The sequence below is a fragment of the Triplophysa dalaica genome, chromosome 8 (assembly GCF_015846415.1).
Source record: "Triplophysa dalaica isolate WHDGS20190420 chromosome 8, ASM1584641v1, whole genome shotgun sequence".
NCBI lineage: Eukaryota > Metazoa > Chordata > Actinopteri > Cypriniformes > Nemacheilidae > Triplophysa > Triplophysa dalaica.
Window position 1 is genome coordinate 5,759,137 of NC_079549.1, and position 18,076 is coordinate 5,777,212.

Consider the following 18,076-nt stretch of genomic DNA (forward strand, 5'->3'; position numbering starts at 1 on the left):
TATATGAAAGTAAAAAATAGGTTTCAAGGCGATAAGGACAAAATACTCCCTGATCGGTGAGTGGCTTTGGAAAAAGGCATCTGTTTACATAAACTACAAACTGGGTTAATTCTGATGTTAAACCAGATAAAATACCTTAAACAGTTAAGGAAGCAGTCTTTGTTCACGTCTACTTTCTTCTCTTGCGATTTTCAATGATGACTCCTTAGTTTTATACGCGAAACTGCCAACAGTGTGCTATCATAAAGTCCGGTAACTGCAGGTGGTCTGTAGATATCTATGGTGTAGCCAGCCAGCTAACGTTACTGTTGAATACACACGTGTATGACAGTTGTTTAAATAACATACTTAATGTTAACGTAAATATTTACTGACAACAAATGAATTGATGCTTTATAATAATTAAATGAAATGGATTCGTTTAAAACCAGCGCTCTTTCTGCTCCCCTGGGAGCTTATTGAACCGTACCATTATTGGGGACACAATTAATCAAATCAAACGCCTAGTCAGTATTTCTGCCATGATATATTTTGTCCATTCGCACACACAACATGAACAACTTCCTTCACTAACACTCAAACACAGTGTTCTTTAGATATTCGTGATTTGTAGGTAGATATTACTCTCTCTACATCGTTCACACCCCTTTTGAAGGGGAAGATGGTGTAACCCGTTTCTCAATGAGCTTTCGTAGAGCGCAGTGTAACGTCTAAGATCGCTTCCGCATTGACTGCGCTGCTGAATGTCAATGCGGGAGAATGAATAACTCCAAATGTGACATTACTCACAAACCGAGGAGACAAACGCGCATCATACAATGTATATACGTGGTCGGATTCATGGTGAGTGACCTTATTTGTATTAAGGGTCTTCTGTGTAACATTTCTTTACATGGATCTGATGACTCTTTACTGCACTTGATAACGCCTGATATATATATACTGTCAAACTACCTGCATCGTAAAAACTCACGAAATGAGAGAAATGTCATGTTTTGTATCTTGTAAACTAATGGTACTGTTAAGCGTGGTGACAAAATGTTTAACTTGGGCTATATACACTCCTACTTGTAAGTTGCTTTGGATAAAAGCGTCTGCCAAATGTATAAATGTAGATTTAATTGTTTATACAAAGTCAATTTTCTAGAATTGTTGGTAAACAGCAATGCAAGGTAAACCGTTGCTCCTCATCCTTATCACATCATTATAGTTGGTACAGTCATTTTCACTATTCCATTATTCAGTAAGGCTATTTGTATTGTCAACCTTTGCTTTGTGTCAGCTTCTTGTACTTAAATTGGGATTGCATGGCAATGGGAATCTTTTATAAAAGCAGTTAGGTGGGTTACTGTCTTGAGACTACACCCATGAGAAAATAACCGACACACACCCACACCTGACTTGAATTCACTGGTAGTTTTGCCCAGATTCAGATGTTCAGTTTAATAAAAAATGGCGTGACACTGAATTTAGCTACAGTGTGACTTCAATCAAGTCCTTCACCGATGCTGCTCATCAGTTTTCTTACAAATGGTCTCAGTTGTGTGAGGTTTTGAGACAGTACTGTATTATAGGATGTCACATAGCAGGCAAAGAAAGAAATTTAGGCAGTGAATTCCTTATTGATTTTTAGCTGCTGTGTTGTCAGACTCCATATTTGAATGATTCCTAATGAGTCGAGTCTTTGGTAAACTCCACCTCTGCTCTGAATCAACATGTGATACACATAGCAAATACACAAAGTCACATCTGCTGAGACAGAGACACAGGGAATCAAGTTGATTGTTAAAAATCAATAATAAAACGATTTACTCTGATAATGCTAAATCCATTTCATGCTTTCATTTTGTTGTTCAGGACCTGTTTGGGGTCAGTATGATCATCCCTTTGTTAAGTCATCATGTCAAGTCTCTGGGAGCCAGCCCAACAGTGGCCGGGATTGTAGGTGAGTCTTCCTGATGTTGTTTTTTATGTTATGTGTGTCCAGTGATTTTTAACATGTTTTTGTTATGAAAGGGATAGTTCTCATAAAAAAAATTTTGACAGCATTTTTTTTGGCAGCATTTACTCGTGTTGTTCTAAACTAGTAAAGTGTTTTCCATGAACACAAATATATAAATTGTAAATGTGCTGACCATAATTTTTCGGTCAATGGTCATAAATGGTAGTGACAAGCTGCAAAATGGTAAAATATAGAGATAAAAAATGAATACTAAATGAATAAAAAAAGGAATTAATAAAAAGTAAATGCAATATACGTTCAGTGCTTGGCAGCCCCTGTTCGTCCTCATTCATTACGTAAAGAAGATTAAGGATATTCTCCCAAAATGTATATTCCACATGATAGATGCTTGTAAAACAACGTAAGGCAGTAACCGCAGTTCTTATCTTAAGGTGAACTAGGTTAGATGTATGTCTTTTAATTTGATCTGTTTCTGAATAAATAAGAAAGTATGACCAAACAACTCTTGTTTTTGGATCAGTGACAAAACAGTGCTAGCAAGATGAGAGAATAAAAAATATTGAAAATGGTTTTAAAAGCATCAGATATTTAAAAAAAAAATGTATTCATGTTGATTTTGTGGATCTAGATGGAATGTAAACATACATAAAAATAATTAATTTATTTTAAAATATCACACGAAAATATGTTATCTCTAAATATAAGTTTGAATGTGTTTTTGCAACATTTGGGACATATGCTGACAACAAATTTGTTTTTTAAATAGGCCTAATCTTGGACAAATCATAAAAAATGTCTAAATACCATATCAATACACTAAACCAGATGCATTTATTTTAATACACATATTTTTTCTGTATATAATTATATTTTTATGAAAAATACCGTTACGCCAATTGACACAAACCAAGTACACCGCTTGATCATGTTGCTTCCACAGCCAAAGACCATTGTTTGTTGAAAACATTAATGCTGAAAATCAAGCAAGAGGGTCAAGAAGTTAAGCTGATTTCTCGTAGTGTAACTACAGTTAAAGGGAAATTCAAAGCTGGAATGAAAATTCTTTCATGAATTACTTCTCCTCAAATCGTTTCACAACTGCAAGACCGTTTTTCATCTTCAGAACACATATTAACATTGGAAATCAGAGAGATTGCAACATACACAAATGTTTAATATATATCATCATTAAAATAGTCCATGTGACTACAGTGGTTCCACCTTAATTTTATTTTTGGTTCAACAACTTTATTCAACAATTTCCTGACTTCTGTGCCAGTCTCCAACGCCTGGCGCAAGCGCATAGTATTAAATCGTATTAATTATAAATATCAGAAATGTAATCATTTCTTTTAGCTCTGAATTTATGTTTAAATGTAGACACCCTCTTTCTGCTACATTATTAAATAATGTATGTAAATATTACATTATATGATATTATATTATATGATTACACTATTCAAGATTTCAATTTAAAATCAAATTGGACTGGCATAAATGGACACATTTACATACCTACAGTATGTAAATATATATGGCCTTAATGGGAACATTTCAAATGACATTTTTAAGTTTATACTCATTTTTAGAATAATGATGAAATATCTATGTATTTCTGGGGTCATACCATTTGACATGCATACCTATAAGAATATGTCAAATTATCTCACTTATAAAAATAGTTTCTAACCTTTGAATGCAGCAGTTAGTTGCACCAGGGATTCTTTTCTGTGATTTAATTCCCTGTTACATGTCTACTTGCATAAAATTTAACAAAAAGTGGTAGTTAAACCACCTTGACACCTTGACTTGACTTGATTCCCAAAATTCATTATAATATTTAGAACAATTGTGTTACATTTACTTTTCACTATTAAATAGGACAAATGTGAGATTATGCCAAGATATATTATATTTATAATAAATATTATATTATATATTTTTTTACGGTAACTCCGCATAGACATTTCTGAAATCATTCCCCAATTATTCTCTTCAAATTAATTAAAACCAGAATTTCAGTCAGTCTTGGTCATCAGAAGAGAGAATATATGCAAGTTATTTGCAACTTTATTTTGAAAGTTTAACCCTTAACAAGCTCATATTTGATATTTCACCCCAAGTTATCACCTATTTTTGGTTTTCATGAATATATTTGGTATATGGTATATGGTACTTTTTTTCTTATTAAATTTTATCTATTGTATTTTCAATCACTCAAAGTCAAATTACATAATGTTACAGGATTTGCTGTAATTTGAAGCCCTTGACCAAAAAAAGGTATAATACAAAGAGTTCTTTGATAATAACACTGGAGCCAAAACAGGAGAATCACAATCACACAAAACAATATTAAAGGCAGAAAAAGAACTAAGGAACAGACATGTTTAAATACACCAGGGGGACCACAGTCAGGGAGAACAGAAAGAGGTGTGGGGCAGTTAACAACCAGTAAAACTAATGAGGGAACACAGGAAAAACAGGAACACCGAAAACTGCTGTATCTGGGTCAGGCCTTTAAAACATCACTGGATTTTGTATTGCTGAAATCTGTTGTGCTATACTTGATGAAAATGATTATAATTTGAAAACAATCATTGTATATACTCCTTTGGGTTAGTGTGATTTCAGAGTATTCTAATAACACAAATATGGTACAAACATTCCTATGAATATTTCTTCATAACCGGGGTGAATAACAGACCCATAGTATACACAATATGATCAAAATTATACACAATAATGGTAGTCCGTGGGGCCAGGGGGCCTGGAGTCTGATGGGGTCCAGAGACCAGCCAGGGTGGTCAAAGGAACCCAGGGTGGAGATGGGCAGATGTAGAGCCCGGGTTAAACAGAGGGTCCAAAGGTCCAAGGCCAAGCATATTGCTCAGGCGACCGATGCAGAAGCGGGGACCCAGAAGGCCGCGGTGGAGCCAGAGCGACTGAGGATGGAGCCAGGGGGAAGGAGTAGCCTGACAAAACCATAGGGACAGAGTGACGAGGTGTAGCCGGAGTGCTGGACGGGACGGGACTAGTGGGGACCGGACTTGGAAGGGCTGGATGGGACGGGACTTGGAAGGCCTGGACAGGACGGGACCAGCGGTGGCCAGGATCAGCAGCCAATATTCCTCTTCATTTACCCTGTCTGTAATGGCATAGTCCAGAAATAGCTCACCCTCTGCAGCGGGTGTGGGGACGGGGCTTCCCTCAAAGTCCTCGATTTACACCAAGACTCCCACGGCAATGCCCGGTATTGTCAGCTAACTCACCTGGTCAATCGCATCTTGGGGCTCTGACTCCAGGGCGATGGCCGACTCAGTAGTGGCCTCATGTGCTGGTGCTTGAGTCGCAGCAGGCTCTCCATCTGCGTTGGTTTATGGCAAACGCTCCGTGCAGCAGGGTGATGTTTGACTGGTCTCTGGGTTGGGAGTGGGGCTGGAGATGTCCTCGGCCGGCCAAACGGAAAAAAAAAAAGTTATCCCGCGGATCGTTCGCTGGGAGGTGTGCCTTACACCGCTCGCTCAGGCGGTGGCGGTAATAAAAAACAGAGCAAGGGGTCAGGTAAATTCATAAGTCATACAAGATATAAAAATGCAAAACTTTCTCCCTGCTAAAGGCGGAAATTGGAACACAAACACAGAAAAAAAAACAGACTAAAACTTTGATACCTGCTCTTGCAATTAGCTTTTTTTATTCTTTTTCATTGTTCATTTACAGAGAAGACTCAGTAAGACTCTCATTCCTTATCAATTAAAATGTTTTGTGCAAAACAAACAAATATTTTACTGTAACTCAAAACTGTAAACTGCATGTGCTTCTGATTAAGTACAATTTTTTTTGTTTGGTAATGTAATGTTCCCTAAAGTTTTTTATTCATTCTTGCAGGATCCACTTATGGAGTTCTACAACTCTTCTCCAGCACTGTGGTTGTAAGTAGTGATATTTTTTAAAGATCAGTTGCTGCTGTAATGGGATTATAAATATGCTGCTTTCAATTTAATAACCCAAAAATTGCCCTCACATCATGATTGGGTTACTGTAAGATGTTAGCACCAAATGACACACATACAAATTTGTTACATAGGGGTCACAAGGCTAGTTAATAAGAAGAGGTTTGTCATCTGTTGGATGTTAAGCACAGACAAATCAGGAACAGTGAGCCTCTATGGCATGTCTGTAGCCCAGAAACAGGAAGAACATAGTAAATCCAATTTAAGTTTTTATTGCATTATGCAGTCTGCTGTGTCAGTGTGCTTGTGTCTTCCTCTAATGAATGCTGTTATGGAAACGTCTGCAGTTCCTGGGACTGAGTAGTTCGACCAGTTTGATCAGTCTGTCTATGAGCTATAAACTTTGCTTTGTTTAGATACTCTTACAAGTTTTGGTGTGTCAGGTAGCCTATTGTCTGTTCAGTATGTTATAGCTGTTGCGGTGAATTCCCCCTTGATTCCATGGTGGATATTATCATGTTGGATTGCCTCAAGATATAAATGAGGACCTTTATGACCTCATTTTTGTTGTGTGTTCTTTAAACCAAACACTGTTGATGTGCATATTTATGTAAGGTTTTATATTCTGTGGCGGGCAGGGAGGTTGGAGTGATGTGGTAGGGAGGCGTTATTCACTGCTGACGTGCCTTTTGCTGAGTGCCTTTGGATACGGCCTGCTTGGTCTATCCAGTAGTATAGCGCTCTTTGTGCTTGCAAGGATACCAGTGGGTGAGTACTCGGGTTCATACTTCTACATATTGACAATATGGAAATTCACACCCTAATGTGATTGTCTTTCTGTCCGCAGGGCTCTTTAAACACTCCCTGTCTATCTGCCGAGCACTTTTGTCAGATCTTGTGTCAGAGAAAGAGCGCCCTCTAGTAATAGGCCACTTTAATGCAGCTTCAAGTGTGGGATTCATCCTAGGACCAGTGGTTGGTGGATACCTCACCGAACATGAAGGAGGTTTTTATTTATCCTCATTCGTCTGTGCAGGCATTTTCCTTCTTAATGCGGGTGAGCAAAGCAGATGGCTTTAGAATAGTTTACTTATTGTTTACTTTGAATATTAAAGGGATACTCAAAATCACTGTCTAGTTGTTCCAAACCTGTCTACATTTCTTTGTTCAATTGAACACAAAGACAGATATTTGGAAGAATGTAGCAACTGACAGTTCTTCTGCACCATTCACTCCTATAGTAGAAAAAATTCAAAATTGTAATTCAAAAAGGTCCCCAAGAACAGTTTGCTTTTCTAAATTCCTCAAAATATCTGATATGAAAATTATATGATTCCTACAATATTAGTCAATGATGTCCCAGAACTGGCAGTTGCAAACATTCTTCCAAATATCTTTCTTTGTGTTCAACCTAACAAAGAGATTTATACAGGTTTCTAACAACATTCTATTCATGGCAGAACTTTTTTGGTTGAACTATCCCTTTAACATGGCTTAGTGAACCATTTAAAAACTTTGACAGTATTTATAAACATAAAATTAGATTCAAATACAGCCGTCTTATCCAAATTTTGTGCACTCAGGTTTGGTCTGGATGTTACCATGGAATGAGACGCTAAATCACCATATGGATACTAATGCTAATAGTAATTCCAAAACTAGCAAATCCTCCAATGGGTTCCAAAACTGCTTGGATAAAAACCACATTGAGCATCATGCATCCCAAGTCTGTAGTCAAGCTGATCGGGACTGGAAATGGCGGGACGCGTCTCTCTTCCAGCAAGTATGGAGACAACTGACCTCAGTGTGGATGCAGATCTGCACGGTGGGTTCTTCCGACTTGTGGGATGTGTTCCTGGTCCGTCTTCTTATGGCATTATCCATCATGCTATACTACAGTAACTTCTCCTTAGCCATGGAGGAACGCTTTCAGCTCACGCCAAAGGAGACGGGCTATCTGATCAGCTACAGCAGTACACTGGGTGCCCTTGCTGGGTTTTTAGTGGGTCCTGTCACTGACCTTTATGCCAACAACATGCCCGCTTTATTGCTGCACTCAACCATGCTGACCTCCATATTGATCTTCCTTTATGCCACAGCACTCAACATCTGGCAGGTCTTGCTCACCTCCACGTTTTTTGCCATCTCTACCTCTATCGGACGCACATGTATCACTGACCTGGAGCTTCAGCATGGGGGGGTACAGTCTAGTGGGACATTAATCGGCGCAGGGCAGTCGGTCACAGCAGTAGGAAGGGTTCTAGCACCACTGCTGTCCGGTCTGGCTCAAGAATTCAGCCCCTGTGGGCCTCCTAGTTTAGGGGTTGTGCTGGCACTGATCGCTGTGGGTTTGCTACTTGTCAGGACTACTGAATGGAACAGTAAGACAAAGGTTAAAGAGAAAAGTCATAAAGAATGAGAGACAGAAAAAAACCAGGTGAGAAACGTGTAATGTGAAGAAAAGATGAAGGACTGTGATGGCAGCTATCTTTTTTCCTCTCAGGTCGTGTGATCTCTGCGTTGAACTTTTGGGTTTGCCTGTGGTTTGGGTCCTTTTATAAGCGTTGGGATGTCATGGAGTCATTGTATCAATGTGTGATCCCATCATGGTTTTTATTAAATAGTCGGTAAGGTTGAGCTGTCTTGCCTCGGACCGCTGTGACCAGTGAGTGCAAGGTTATTAGAGTCTAATACCAAAAATACAGCAAACAAGTCCTGAACTTAAAATGAAACCAAAAATCATATGTCTTGTAATCAGTTATGGAAAAGTAAGCTGGCCTACAATTCTTTCTTCTTAAAGCAAGTTATATCACTAAATAACAATACTTAATATCTGAAGGCCTTGTCTGCTTGGTTGGCCATGGAAGCACAGTACCCATTCAAACCTCGTAGCTCTTAAGAAATCAGTTTTAACTGTATGACCCATCATTGCAATGGACTTTTACTGCACTGTGGCATTGAGATTATTTTAACCACTACTAATTATTCTTGCACTTCAGAACATTTCGATTGGTGTTTTAAAAGTTCTCTATAGTTTCTCTATATTGTCCTATAGGCGAGCAAGTTTTTGATAAAACTCGACCAGAAGCTTTGAAAAAGATAACATGCAGTATGTGTGCAAAATGTTGCATTTATTTTTTTATACTGTTTTTCTGAATTCATGTTATGTATTTGCAATTGTTACTTAAGGACACTTTTGTTTACAGTATGTCAGACACAGAATACCTTTTAGCACTTAAGTCTAATTACACAAATGTTGTGTATGAACAGCATTTTATTTTCACACAGGTGAAAATAAACGTCTAAGCCTATACAAAATTGTGGTGTTTTCTGATTTACATATGAATCTGGATATATCTATTTCATACAGTTGCACTATTGTACATGTCTTTCAAAGCAAGAGGCGTATATAAGATATGAACAGTTTTTTAAAAAATAATCTTGAAGGGGTAATGACAATGTCAATAATAATGTATGTCTTTTCCTTTGACAGATTAAACAAAAAATATTTAATACTACTAATCATAATATTAATAGGCATAATGTTATTTAAACTTTTTTTATTAATTCAAGACATTTTATAAAAGATGTTGTTTGTTAAGTAACCATTAAATTGTGAATAAAAAAACTGAATCACATTTTATTGGTGACAAAAAAAATGCATCTTATTGGGTAATTCACATGAATCTTAGTTTCAAGATGTCAAACATGATTTACTTAAAAACACTTGCATCAATGCACTTCCTTTCAATTCAAGTAAACAAGGTATGACATGTTTAAAAGCATTAATTTGCCATTCTTAAAAATTCTCATTACCGTAAAAATCTAAAATGGTCAATCCCATAGCATGTTTAGCTAGGTTTTCATTATTCATATAATAAGACAATAATGAAATATATTTTAATAGAAAATTATACATTTAACAAACAACTTGTATTGGTAATGAGAATAGAAAAAGTTGTGAAAACAACGTGACGAGAATGTGAAGCTTTTAGCATGAAACATTTTAAGCAAGGTAAGTAACAAAAGTAATCTGTTAACCATTTTCTTCAAATAAAATCTAACTTTATTTTAAATATCTTTGTGTGTGTAAACAGTCCTTGTATAAAAAGGAAGGTCTCTGAATATTGAATATAACACATGAATATTCTATCACTGATTTATTTTTGGCATTTGAGAACATTTTGTAGAACATCCAGTTGTTTTTTTAAGAATATATTAATTTTACTCTGTTTAAATTACAACATATAATGCACTCAATCATATTGGGACATGTTACGGTTATAAGAATTTCAGCAGAAAAGCAATAAAATACAAAAATTGTATCCTATGTTAAGATTATGCTTTGTGTAAGGTAGAGAACACAATTATGTTAATTAGGATAATTTTTTGTGTTACGGAATTATATGCTTCTGTGGTTTGAGTCACCCAGTTAAATAATACTCAGTAATTCCAGTGTTTGATGAGATTTATGAAAGATGATTTATATCTCTGAGTGTGTTTAATATGACAACATCATCAGACTTCAAGCAGAAGTGCTTTAGTTTCGGTAAGTAACTGCAGTCCAGCTGCATAGTTTTTACGACCCCTGCAGATTTCATTCATCCTGTGGTTTCTGAGGAGGCCACTGGGATCTCCTCAGAAGGGGATACTGCATATCACTGTTGTTTTGAGGGTCCTGCACCCATGCATGTGGATCTGGTGGTGATTCCTGCTCTTCATGCTCCGAGCCACCATCTTTATCGATGATGTTTCTAGTTGAGCGGTAAAGTGAACGTAAGGGCTGATGTGCTGAACTGGTGAAGCTGGACCTCAGATGTGAGGACCTGAACCCCCTATGCTTCTCATTCTCTTCATCTACCACTTTCACAGAGGAAGAAACTTCCTCCAGACTGCCGAGTGGCCTCATTGGTATTGTTCTGGATGAAGATCTCTGAGGGTGTCTGAACATAGAACTGATTGATGATAAATTAATTTCTGGTTCAATATCACCATCCCCTAAAAACAATAACAACGTACATTTTACAACAATGAAAAGAATATTTCAGATGTTTAAAATCTATAGTTTATAAATGCTACTACAAACATTTACAGTACAGTATGTCATTTTAAAGCCCCTCCCTCAGACAATGACAGAAAATGACCAGTCCTTCAATACTTAATGCTCTCACCAGCATGGCTGAATCTCCCTGGAGGTAGTCTGGAGTTCAGACTCTGACCCACGGGTAGAGATAAAAACTTCTGAGATGTTTTATTAACATGCTGCCAGAGCAGAGAATAGAAGCAGTGAAGGGGTCAATACAATATTGTTTCATATTTTTTATGAAACTCTGTGTAATCATTCTTATTATGCACTTTCTTAAATAAGTTTAAGTCTACTTACAGGCCTATGAAAGCTTCCAGCTCTGAGGCTGCGTCTTAAACTTGTATGTCGCCTTATTAGAATTTCTTTTGCTGTGACATCATTTGGTAATGAACGCTTATTGGTGTAAAACACAGTCTGTGAAACAAAATGTAAAATATGAAATTTGAGAATTTAGAAACAGCAACTTTAATTCTACACATACAGCTAAAAGCACCTTTTTTGGTAGGTGTGAACTAACATAAATTGCCAGTCTTGACAATATAGGCTGTTTATGTTGCTTGTACTGTCATTGCATGTTAACATCTGTAAAATATTTTGACAATATTTTATGCTTGTAATGATTTAAAAACGAAATAATGCTGTGCATTGGAGACCTGCGAACATGATTATTGTACATAGGTTATAAGGAGAAAGAAACAAAACTGAATGAGTTATTTTTTTCAAATAAGATGGTATTACAAGACTTTGTTATGTAAGAAAACATCAATCAACCTTCAAATTCCTGATAACCATGTGATGTTCCGTGTTTGTTGAGACTGAACTAGAGAGCTGTTCTTTAATTCTGTATTCATTTTTCAGGTGAGGTCTGAGCTATTTAATGATTTTATTTGAACTATTTGACAACCTTTGCTTTGATAAATATGAAATCTCACAGTTACCACCTTTATAATAATGTATGTTAATTGACAACAATAATTGAAAAAAAATACTGGATTTGATTTGATTTACTATTGTTAAGTTTAGCCTTTTGATTACTTTCACATAATTTTTTCGGTGTTGTTTCCATTGTTTTACTTTGTCAAAACTCACCCTTTGTCTGATCTTGTACATGTTCTTTGATAAGAGCTCATGCATATTTCTGACATCAGACGGCAAGACCTTCCTGGCCTTCGAGGCATTCTTTCTCTCATCACTATGATAAAAATCAGATCATAGAAACAAGAAAATCATTCTAATGAATACTAAAACTGAGTAAGCAACATAAACAAATATAAATGCCATATTGGGTGATTCACTGTGGTAGAATATGCATTTACACAGTCATTACAGCTGCATACATAATGTCCTTTAAACAAAAAATCGAAACATTTTTATATACTTAATATCTAGAATTTTGTCTTTACACTATTTTGCAAAGACACCAAGTAGTCTGGCATTATAAAGACGCATATACAGAGGACACTGAAAAAGAGACGTACGGTAATGAAATTAAAGAGGGAGTAGCACTGATGTCACCAGTCATTGAATCCAGTATCTCCATGGTGTTCTGAAGTTCCAATTTCTTATACAGAGCCACAATGCTGGACTCAGGACGATTATCACGGATTAAAATCTTGCGGATGAACCGGTTATTAAACTTCATGAACCTGACAAAGACATTGTTTGAAGAATCTGATCAAAATGAAAGAATCGAACAATAATACCCGATATCACACAGAATAAAATAGGGAGAGATGTAACATTGGTTTAATGAAATTAAAGCCAAATGTGATACTAATAAATGTTTTATAAAAAAAAAAACGCTGTTACAGATTGAGATACATTAGAAAATGATTAATGAATTTACTGCTGGAATCGATAACAAAACAGGAAAATGTCCTAAGACAGAGCTGCAGGACCAGTCTAACCGCAGGACCAGTCTAACCAGTGACAGAAATGCTTGCACTGTAGAATGCCAGGGCCGATCTTTAGGTTGAGTGAAAATGTCAAAATCTTCCTAAACCCAAAAGCGTGTTAACAGTTTAAAAACTGTTTTTAGGAGACTAAATGAGTAGATTCTACTAACATCAACAGAGAACTTTTTAAAGCATGTTCAGAACAAGAATAGTAGGTTACTTGTCTTTCCAATAGTAGTGACTCCATTGTCCACATAAGTCTTCAATGCCTGCAACCGTGTGCTCCATCAACTGAAACAAAAGGTATTTTTTGTAGTATCACAGTCTGCTTAAATAAAAAACAAGTCCTTGTAACAGACAAATTGAAAATTTGCAATTGATTGTAACTCCTCAAAGCATACCCTTTTGTGAATCCCCACATTGATGGTCTCTAAGTTTCGATTTGTCTTGCGGACATTCATTAATTTTAGAAGAGGCCTTATAGTGATACCCTGCAAAGAGACACAGTTATTAGATATATGGAAACATTTTAGGTTTCACTATTTTACAGTACACAATGCAGTTCGGACAGCAAATTAGCTAGTACAAGTTACTGCTTAACATGTTAAAGAAATACAGTCATTTTATAGGGTATACCTGAATAAACACTGTAAAGATGATGATGACAATAGTGCCGGTAATGAATAATTTCTTAGGACCGATGCTGTCTGGTAAAGTATAGGCTAGGGCAAAGGACACGGCTCCTCTCAATCCACAGTAGGCCAGACCAAATTGATCTTTGAAGTTGAAAGGAATGGTGCGGAAGGGGTTAATAATCTGTGTCAGGACCAGAACCCCTAAAAAATAAAATATATATTGTATTTATAAATTCACCTGGCATAATTTGAATTATTTATATTTTGTTCTATAAGGTAAACTAATGCATTAAAGGGCAACTTCACCCAAATGAAATTCTGTCATCATTTAACTACCCTCAGGTTGTTTCAAAGAAAGATATTTGTAAGAATGATAGTAATTTCCAGTTCAGTGACATCATCCACTACCATAGTAGGAAAAAAATATTGTATCGTTTTTGTTCTGTTGAACAAGGGAGAGATTTTGAAGAATTTATGAAAACAAACAGTTTAGGGCACATTTGACTACCTTTAAATTTTTCCAGCTATAGGAGTCAATGATGTCACAGAATTGAAAATTGCTAACATTCTTCCAAATATCTTGAGTGTTCATTAGACAGAATTTTCATTTTTGTGTGAATTATCACTTTAATGCAGTGATGTCATCATATGTTGTGATAATGTGATTCGTAATAATCAGTCATGTACACTAAAATAGCACAAAAACGTATAAACAAAATAAAAATTTCCATAAAAAAGTTATATTTTGTACTACTTTTACTTCATACTGCAAATGCGTTAAAATAAACACATTTTCAAGTATCAAGTGTTTTGTTGTATCATAATTGCTTTTTCAATGAAATTTCAAATTCCAGTGGTTTCAATAGCCTATTAATCACTGCAATAAAATATATTGGGGTCCACACAAACCATGTTCATTCTTTTCGTATTTTATGTTGTCTGGGTCCTATTTTATTGTACATTGTTTTGTTTGTAAATGTATGGGATGGATGTATTTAATGCAGCCTGTTGCCTAAAATGGCTTCATCACATACATCAGCTGATGTTAACCAAAACCAAAATATGTTAAGCATTGTCTCATCCCTTTTAAAAGTATTAAAAGGCAATTTATTTTGCTATGGTTACTATCAGAACACTACCAAGACCAGAACAGATTTGTGACTGATTTTGTATTTGTGTTTAAAACCACTACATTCATTTATAATTGTTGTTAATTTAAAGACCTTTTGTAACTTATGATACAATATTTTACTTTTATTCCAATGAAGCATTACAGCATCTTTACAACTAAATCGCAAACCTAGGCCTCTCCAAAGCAGCGCGAACAACAGAGAAAAGATGATGTATCCCCAGTTCCACTCATGGTCTGTTGTTATGGTAACAACACCCAAAAAGAAGAAGATCAGAGTTTCCGACACACTTCCGACCATTTTAATGACATGGCGAATAGTGGTGCAGGAACGCTGTGACACATTCTCCTCAACATAGTACTTCATGGTCAGTGCGCAGGTTACAATACTAAAAAGACAGGAGAACAACTTTCAGTTGAAAAACGGAGAATTCCTGTATTATTTTGACAGAAGTCCGTCTGTGCGGTGGGTCCCCATACTCACGCCATGATGCTAGAGATGGCAACGAGTTCAGCTATGAGGTAGGCCAGGTAGCTGTACAGGAAGATGATCAGAGGTTCAATCTCCCTCACCTTTCCAGTAAAGCGTGTGGTGAACGCTGCCACAAAGCCGAAGAGCAGGCCCAAAAGCATCCCACCCAAACCCACCACAAAAAAGCGAGCAATGCCCAGAAAAACATCTCCGGCTTCCACCACATGCAGCTCTGCTACATGGTTGAAAAGATTATACAATACCTGAAACATAAGTTAGTAAGACACTTACCAGTAGCAAAAATATTATACAATTATTAAACAATCAATGCACAAACACACAAAGTAATGACACAAAAAGACAGCGCTTATAAAATTAGAGTCCAAAGGTGATGATTAAAACGGCTTCACAATGCAGACAAACATACAAAGCACTTAGACTATTTGCCAGGTACAAAGCTACATTAAATGTGTAAACACTAGAGGACAAAGCTCTAATGTGATTGTGTACACCTTTAAACAAAAAAAAAGAGTACGTAAAAGTGACGGTACAATTGTACTTTTCTTTTTACCTGTAGAGGTACAAAAAGTACCCTTAAATGTAGTTTTTCCGTTTACAGATTTTTTTGTAAAAAAAACTGTGAAATTTCGTCAAATTACTGTTTTTTACATTGCAGTATTGACTGTATAACAATTACTTCTCTTTTTTTCTAAACGGAGTGGAGATTGTGTTACTACCTTTTGAAACATCGGTGTCTAACATGGGGTATAAGCCTGTATCAAATGACCAAAAGTTACCCCTGTTTAGTTTTCAATTTCAAACAAAGACATGAGTTGAAAGAAGATCTGCCATACACTTCATAATCACGCCACAGGTGACACAAGAGCGGGTTTCTATAAAAGTACCAGTTACTCTTTGTTCGAAGATGTCATTTTGGATCTTTTCCTATAGTCTGATACCAAAACACACTACTACATACCCAAACACACTGAATAGGAGAAATATACATAGAAACTCTGATGGCTTAACACAGGAAAAGAATAGAGATCGTAGAATCTATGAGGCTGCTGTGCCAAGAAAAAATTTCACCCCTCTATAGCTGAAACCAGACAAGTGAAAATTTCCACAAGATTATCAGCCAGTGCACAAAATCACTCACCACAGTAACAGCATCATTGAACAGGGATTCTCCAAATACTACAATATGGAGCTGCTCGTGGACGCTGATGTCCTCAAAGACAGTGAGGACCGCCACCGGTTCCACAGCTGAGATGATGGAGGCAAAGAGGAGGTTCTCCTGGAGATTAATGTCATGCACACCAAACGCCTCGATCTGGCAGATGGCAAACAGAGAGATGCCAATGCCGATGGAATTCCATAAGGTGCCAACAACAGCAAACCATAGCACTGTGCCAAAATTCTCAAAGAAGGGACGAGTGGGCATAAAATAGCCTGAATCTAATACAATGAGTGGCAACATGTAGAGGAAAAACATGTTGGAGGTGAGCACTGCCGGGGGCTCCTCGTGCACTGAGTGCATGATGCCCCCCACGATGAGGCCAATAGAGATCAGCAGGCACGACTCTGGCACCCAGACTGTGATCTTATGGTAGACATGGAAACCTATTTAAATAAAGAAATAAATATATAAAATGCATCATCCATATTTACTTCTAACCAAAGATGATGAACAACGTTTATTAAAATGTAGCGTCATGGTTTACTATATGTCACACTTACTATTTTAGATCTTGTAAAAGTTTGCTCACCTATTTTGGCAAAGGAAGCAAGCAGCACCCATAGCGTGATCTCCAAGGGTATCTGAATGCGGGGGTAGTTCAGCGTAAACAGCGGTAGGTTGGATGTCTCCGAGTCGGGGTGACCATCACCCTTTGAGCTCCATTGAGGAAGATTAGATGAAGACGTACCGGTAGGTTTGGGAAGTATACCGATGTTTGCTCCATATCCAAGCGAGAGAATCTCACACAAAATGAAAAAGTAAATCGCCCTCAAATAAAAAACATAAGGCATGGTTGCTGTATTAAAGGGTTCCAAAAGTTATGACATGTTAAAAATTGTAATCAAAAGCACAAAATAAATCCTTGTATATTTCGAAACACTGCCATATTATTTTTGAATGACAAAAGTACAGTATGTTAAGAATTTGCTATAGCTCACTGAACGTCTTTAGATCCACTATCTGAACTGAGCGTTTGGCTCTACTGTGTACCTGGCAGCAGGTGTGGTCAGAGGGGCGTGAACCGATGTTGCATTGTTTGGGTAAAGGTGCTCCTGAAGTAGTTTCACTTCCTTCAGTGTTTTTAGGAATGACTTTATTCCTTTCTGTCATAACAATCACTTCAAAGCACAGCCCTGGGCTAATTTCACAAGGAAATTTTGTTGTAGCCTTACACTAAACTGCGAGACACATAATACAATTGAAATCACTGAAAATAATACAATAATTAAAGGGTAAAATATAAATAGACAACTGTTAAATAGAATATATATATTTGGGTAGACGACAAATAAACCACTCATGTCTTATGGCGTGACAGCAAATTTTAGACAAAATCGGCTAAATTTATAGGCTGATAACAACGATTAATAATATAAAAATAATATTAACAGCTTGTTTTCTAAATTTTTGCTGTCACACCATAAGACACATAATGTAAAGTTTATTTGTCAACGACCCATTTATGAGATCAATGAGCGATAACTCCACTTTAAACCACTAGAGGGGAGTACATGACTTCCGAAAGCAACCGCTTTTTACTGCACCTGACAGACGTCCTTTTCGCTTTCATTACAACGAATAACATATTGGCACAAAGCACCCTAACAGCCTCGTGATAAACAAACTCATTATTTACTCCTCCCTTTACATGTCATGATTTCAAGCAATACAGCGCTGCAAGTCAAATGGGCGGGACATTGAACGAA

General features: G+C 36.7%; 2 protein-coding genes across 4 annotated transcripts; one reads left to right on the forward strand and one right to left on the reverse strand.

The window, feature by feature from the left end:
• The first annotated feature begins 717 nt into the window (after positions 1-717).
• Positions 718-9,448, forward strand: mfsd9 (major facilitator superfamily domain containing 9). Its single transcript, XM_056754079.1, has 6 exons — positions 718-843; positions 1,858-1,945; positions 5,849-5,892; positions 6,552-6,681; positions 6,761-6,970; positions 7,497-9,448. Exons 1-6 carry the CDS (start codon positions 760-762, stop codon positions 8,330-8,332), a joined length of 1,392 nt encoding a protein of 463 aa, XP_056610057.1. The 5' UTR covers positions 718-759; the 3' UTR covers positions 8,333-9,448.
• Positions 9,449-9,593: 145 nt separating this feature from the next.
• slc9a2 (solute carrier family 9 member 2) lies at positions 9,594-18,045 on the reverse strand. Of its 3 annotated transcripts, XM_056754458.1 has the most exons (14): positions 17,915-18,045; positions 17,361-17,548; positions 16,900-17,110; positions 16,290-16,753; positions 15,143-15,393; positions 14,830-15,047; positions 13,531-13,730; positions 13,296-13,385; positions 13,115-13,185; positions 12,478-12,645; positions 12,089-12,191; positions 11,297-11,413; positions 11,085-11,175; positions 9,594-10,911 (listed from the first exon to the last, which is right to left on the reverse strand). In XM_056754458.1, exons 2-14 carry the CDS (start codon positions 17,478-17,480, stop codon positions 10,511-10,513), a joined length of 2,505 nt encoding a protein of 834 aa, XP_056610436.1. In that variant the 5' UTR covers positions 17,481-17,548; positions 17,915-18,045; the 3' UTR covers positions 9,594-10,510. The 3 variants fall into 3 exon arrangements, with proteins under 3 accessions (XP_056610436.1, XP_056610438.1, XP_056610437.1); XM_056754460.1 differs by lacking the exon at positions 17,915-18,045 and having other exon boundaries at positions 16,900-17,138; positions 17,361-17,496; XM_056754459.1 differs by lacking the exon at positions 11,085-11,175 and having other exon boundaries at positions 10,672-10,911.
• Positions 18,046-18,076: the final 31 nt, after the last annotated feature.

What these genes read in the sequence shown, in the direction of transcription:
- mfsd9 (XM_056754079.1), top strand. Translation starts at nt 760, where the DNA reads ATGAATAACTCCAAATGTGACATTACTCACAAACCGAGGAGACAAACG. An exon ending in TATACGTGGTCGGATTCATG is followed by an intron (nt 844 to 1,857) that starts GTGAGTGACCTT and finishes TTTGTTGTTCAG; the next exon opens with GACCTGTTTGGGGTCAGTAT. An exon ending in TCTTCTCCAGCACTGTGGTT is followed by an intron (nt 5,893 to 6,551) that starts GTAAGTAGTGAT and finishes TGTGGCGGGCAG; the next exon opens with GGAGGTTGGAGTGATGTGGT.
- slc9a2 (XM_056754458.1), bottom strand. Translation starts at nt 17,480, where the DNA reads ATGACAGAAAGGAATAAAGTCATTCCTAAAAACACTGAAGGAAGTGAA. An exon ending in CTGACCACACCTGCTGCCAG is followed by an intron (nt 17,111 to 17,360) that starts GTACACAGTAGA and finishes ATTTTGTGTGAG; the next exon opens with ATTCTCTCGCTTGGATATGG. An exon ending in CACTACTATTGGAAAGACAA is followed by an intron (nt 12,646 to 13,114) that starts GTAACCTACTAT and finishes TGTCTTTGTCAG; the next exon opens with GTTCATGAAGTTTAATAACC.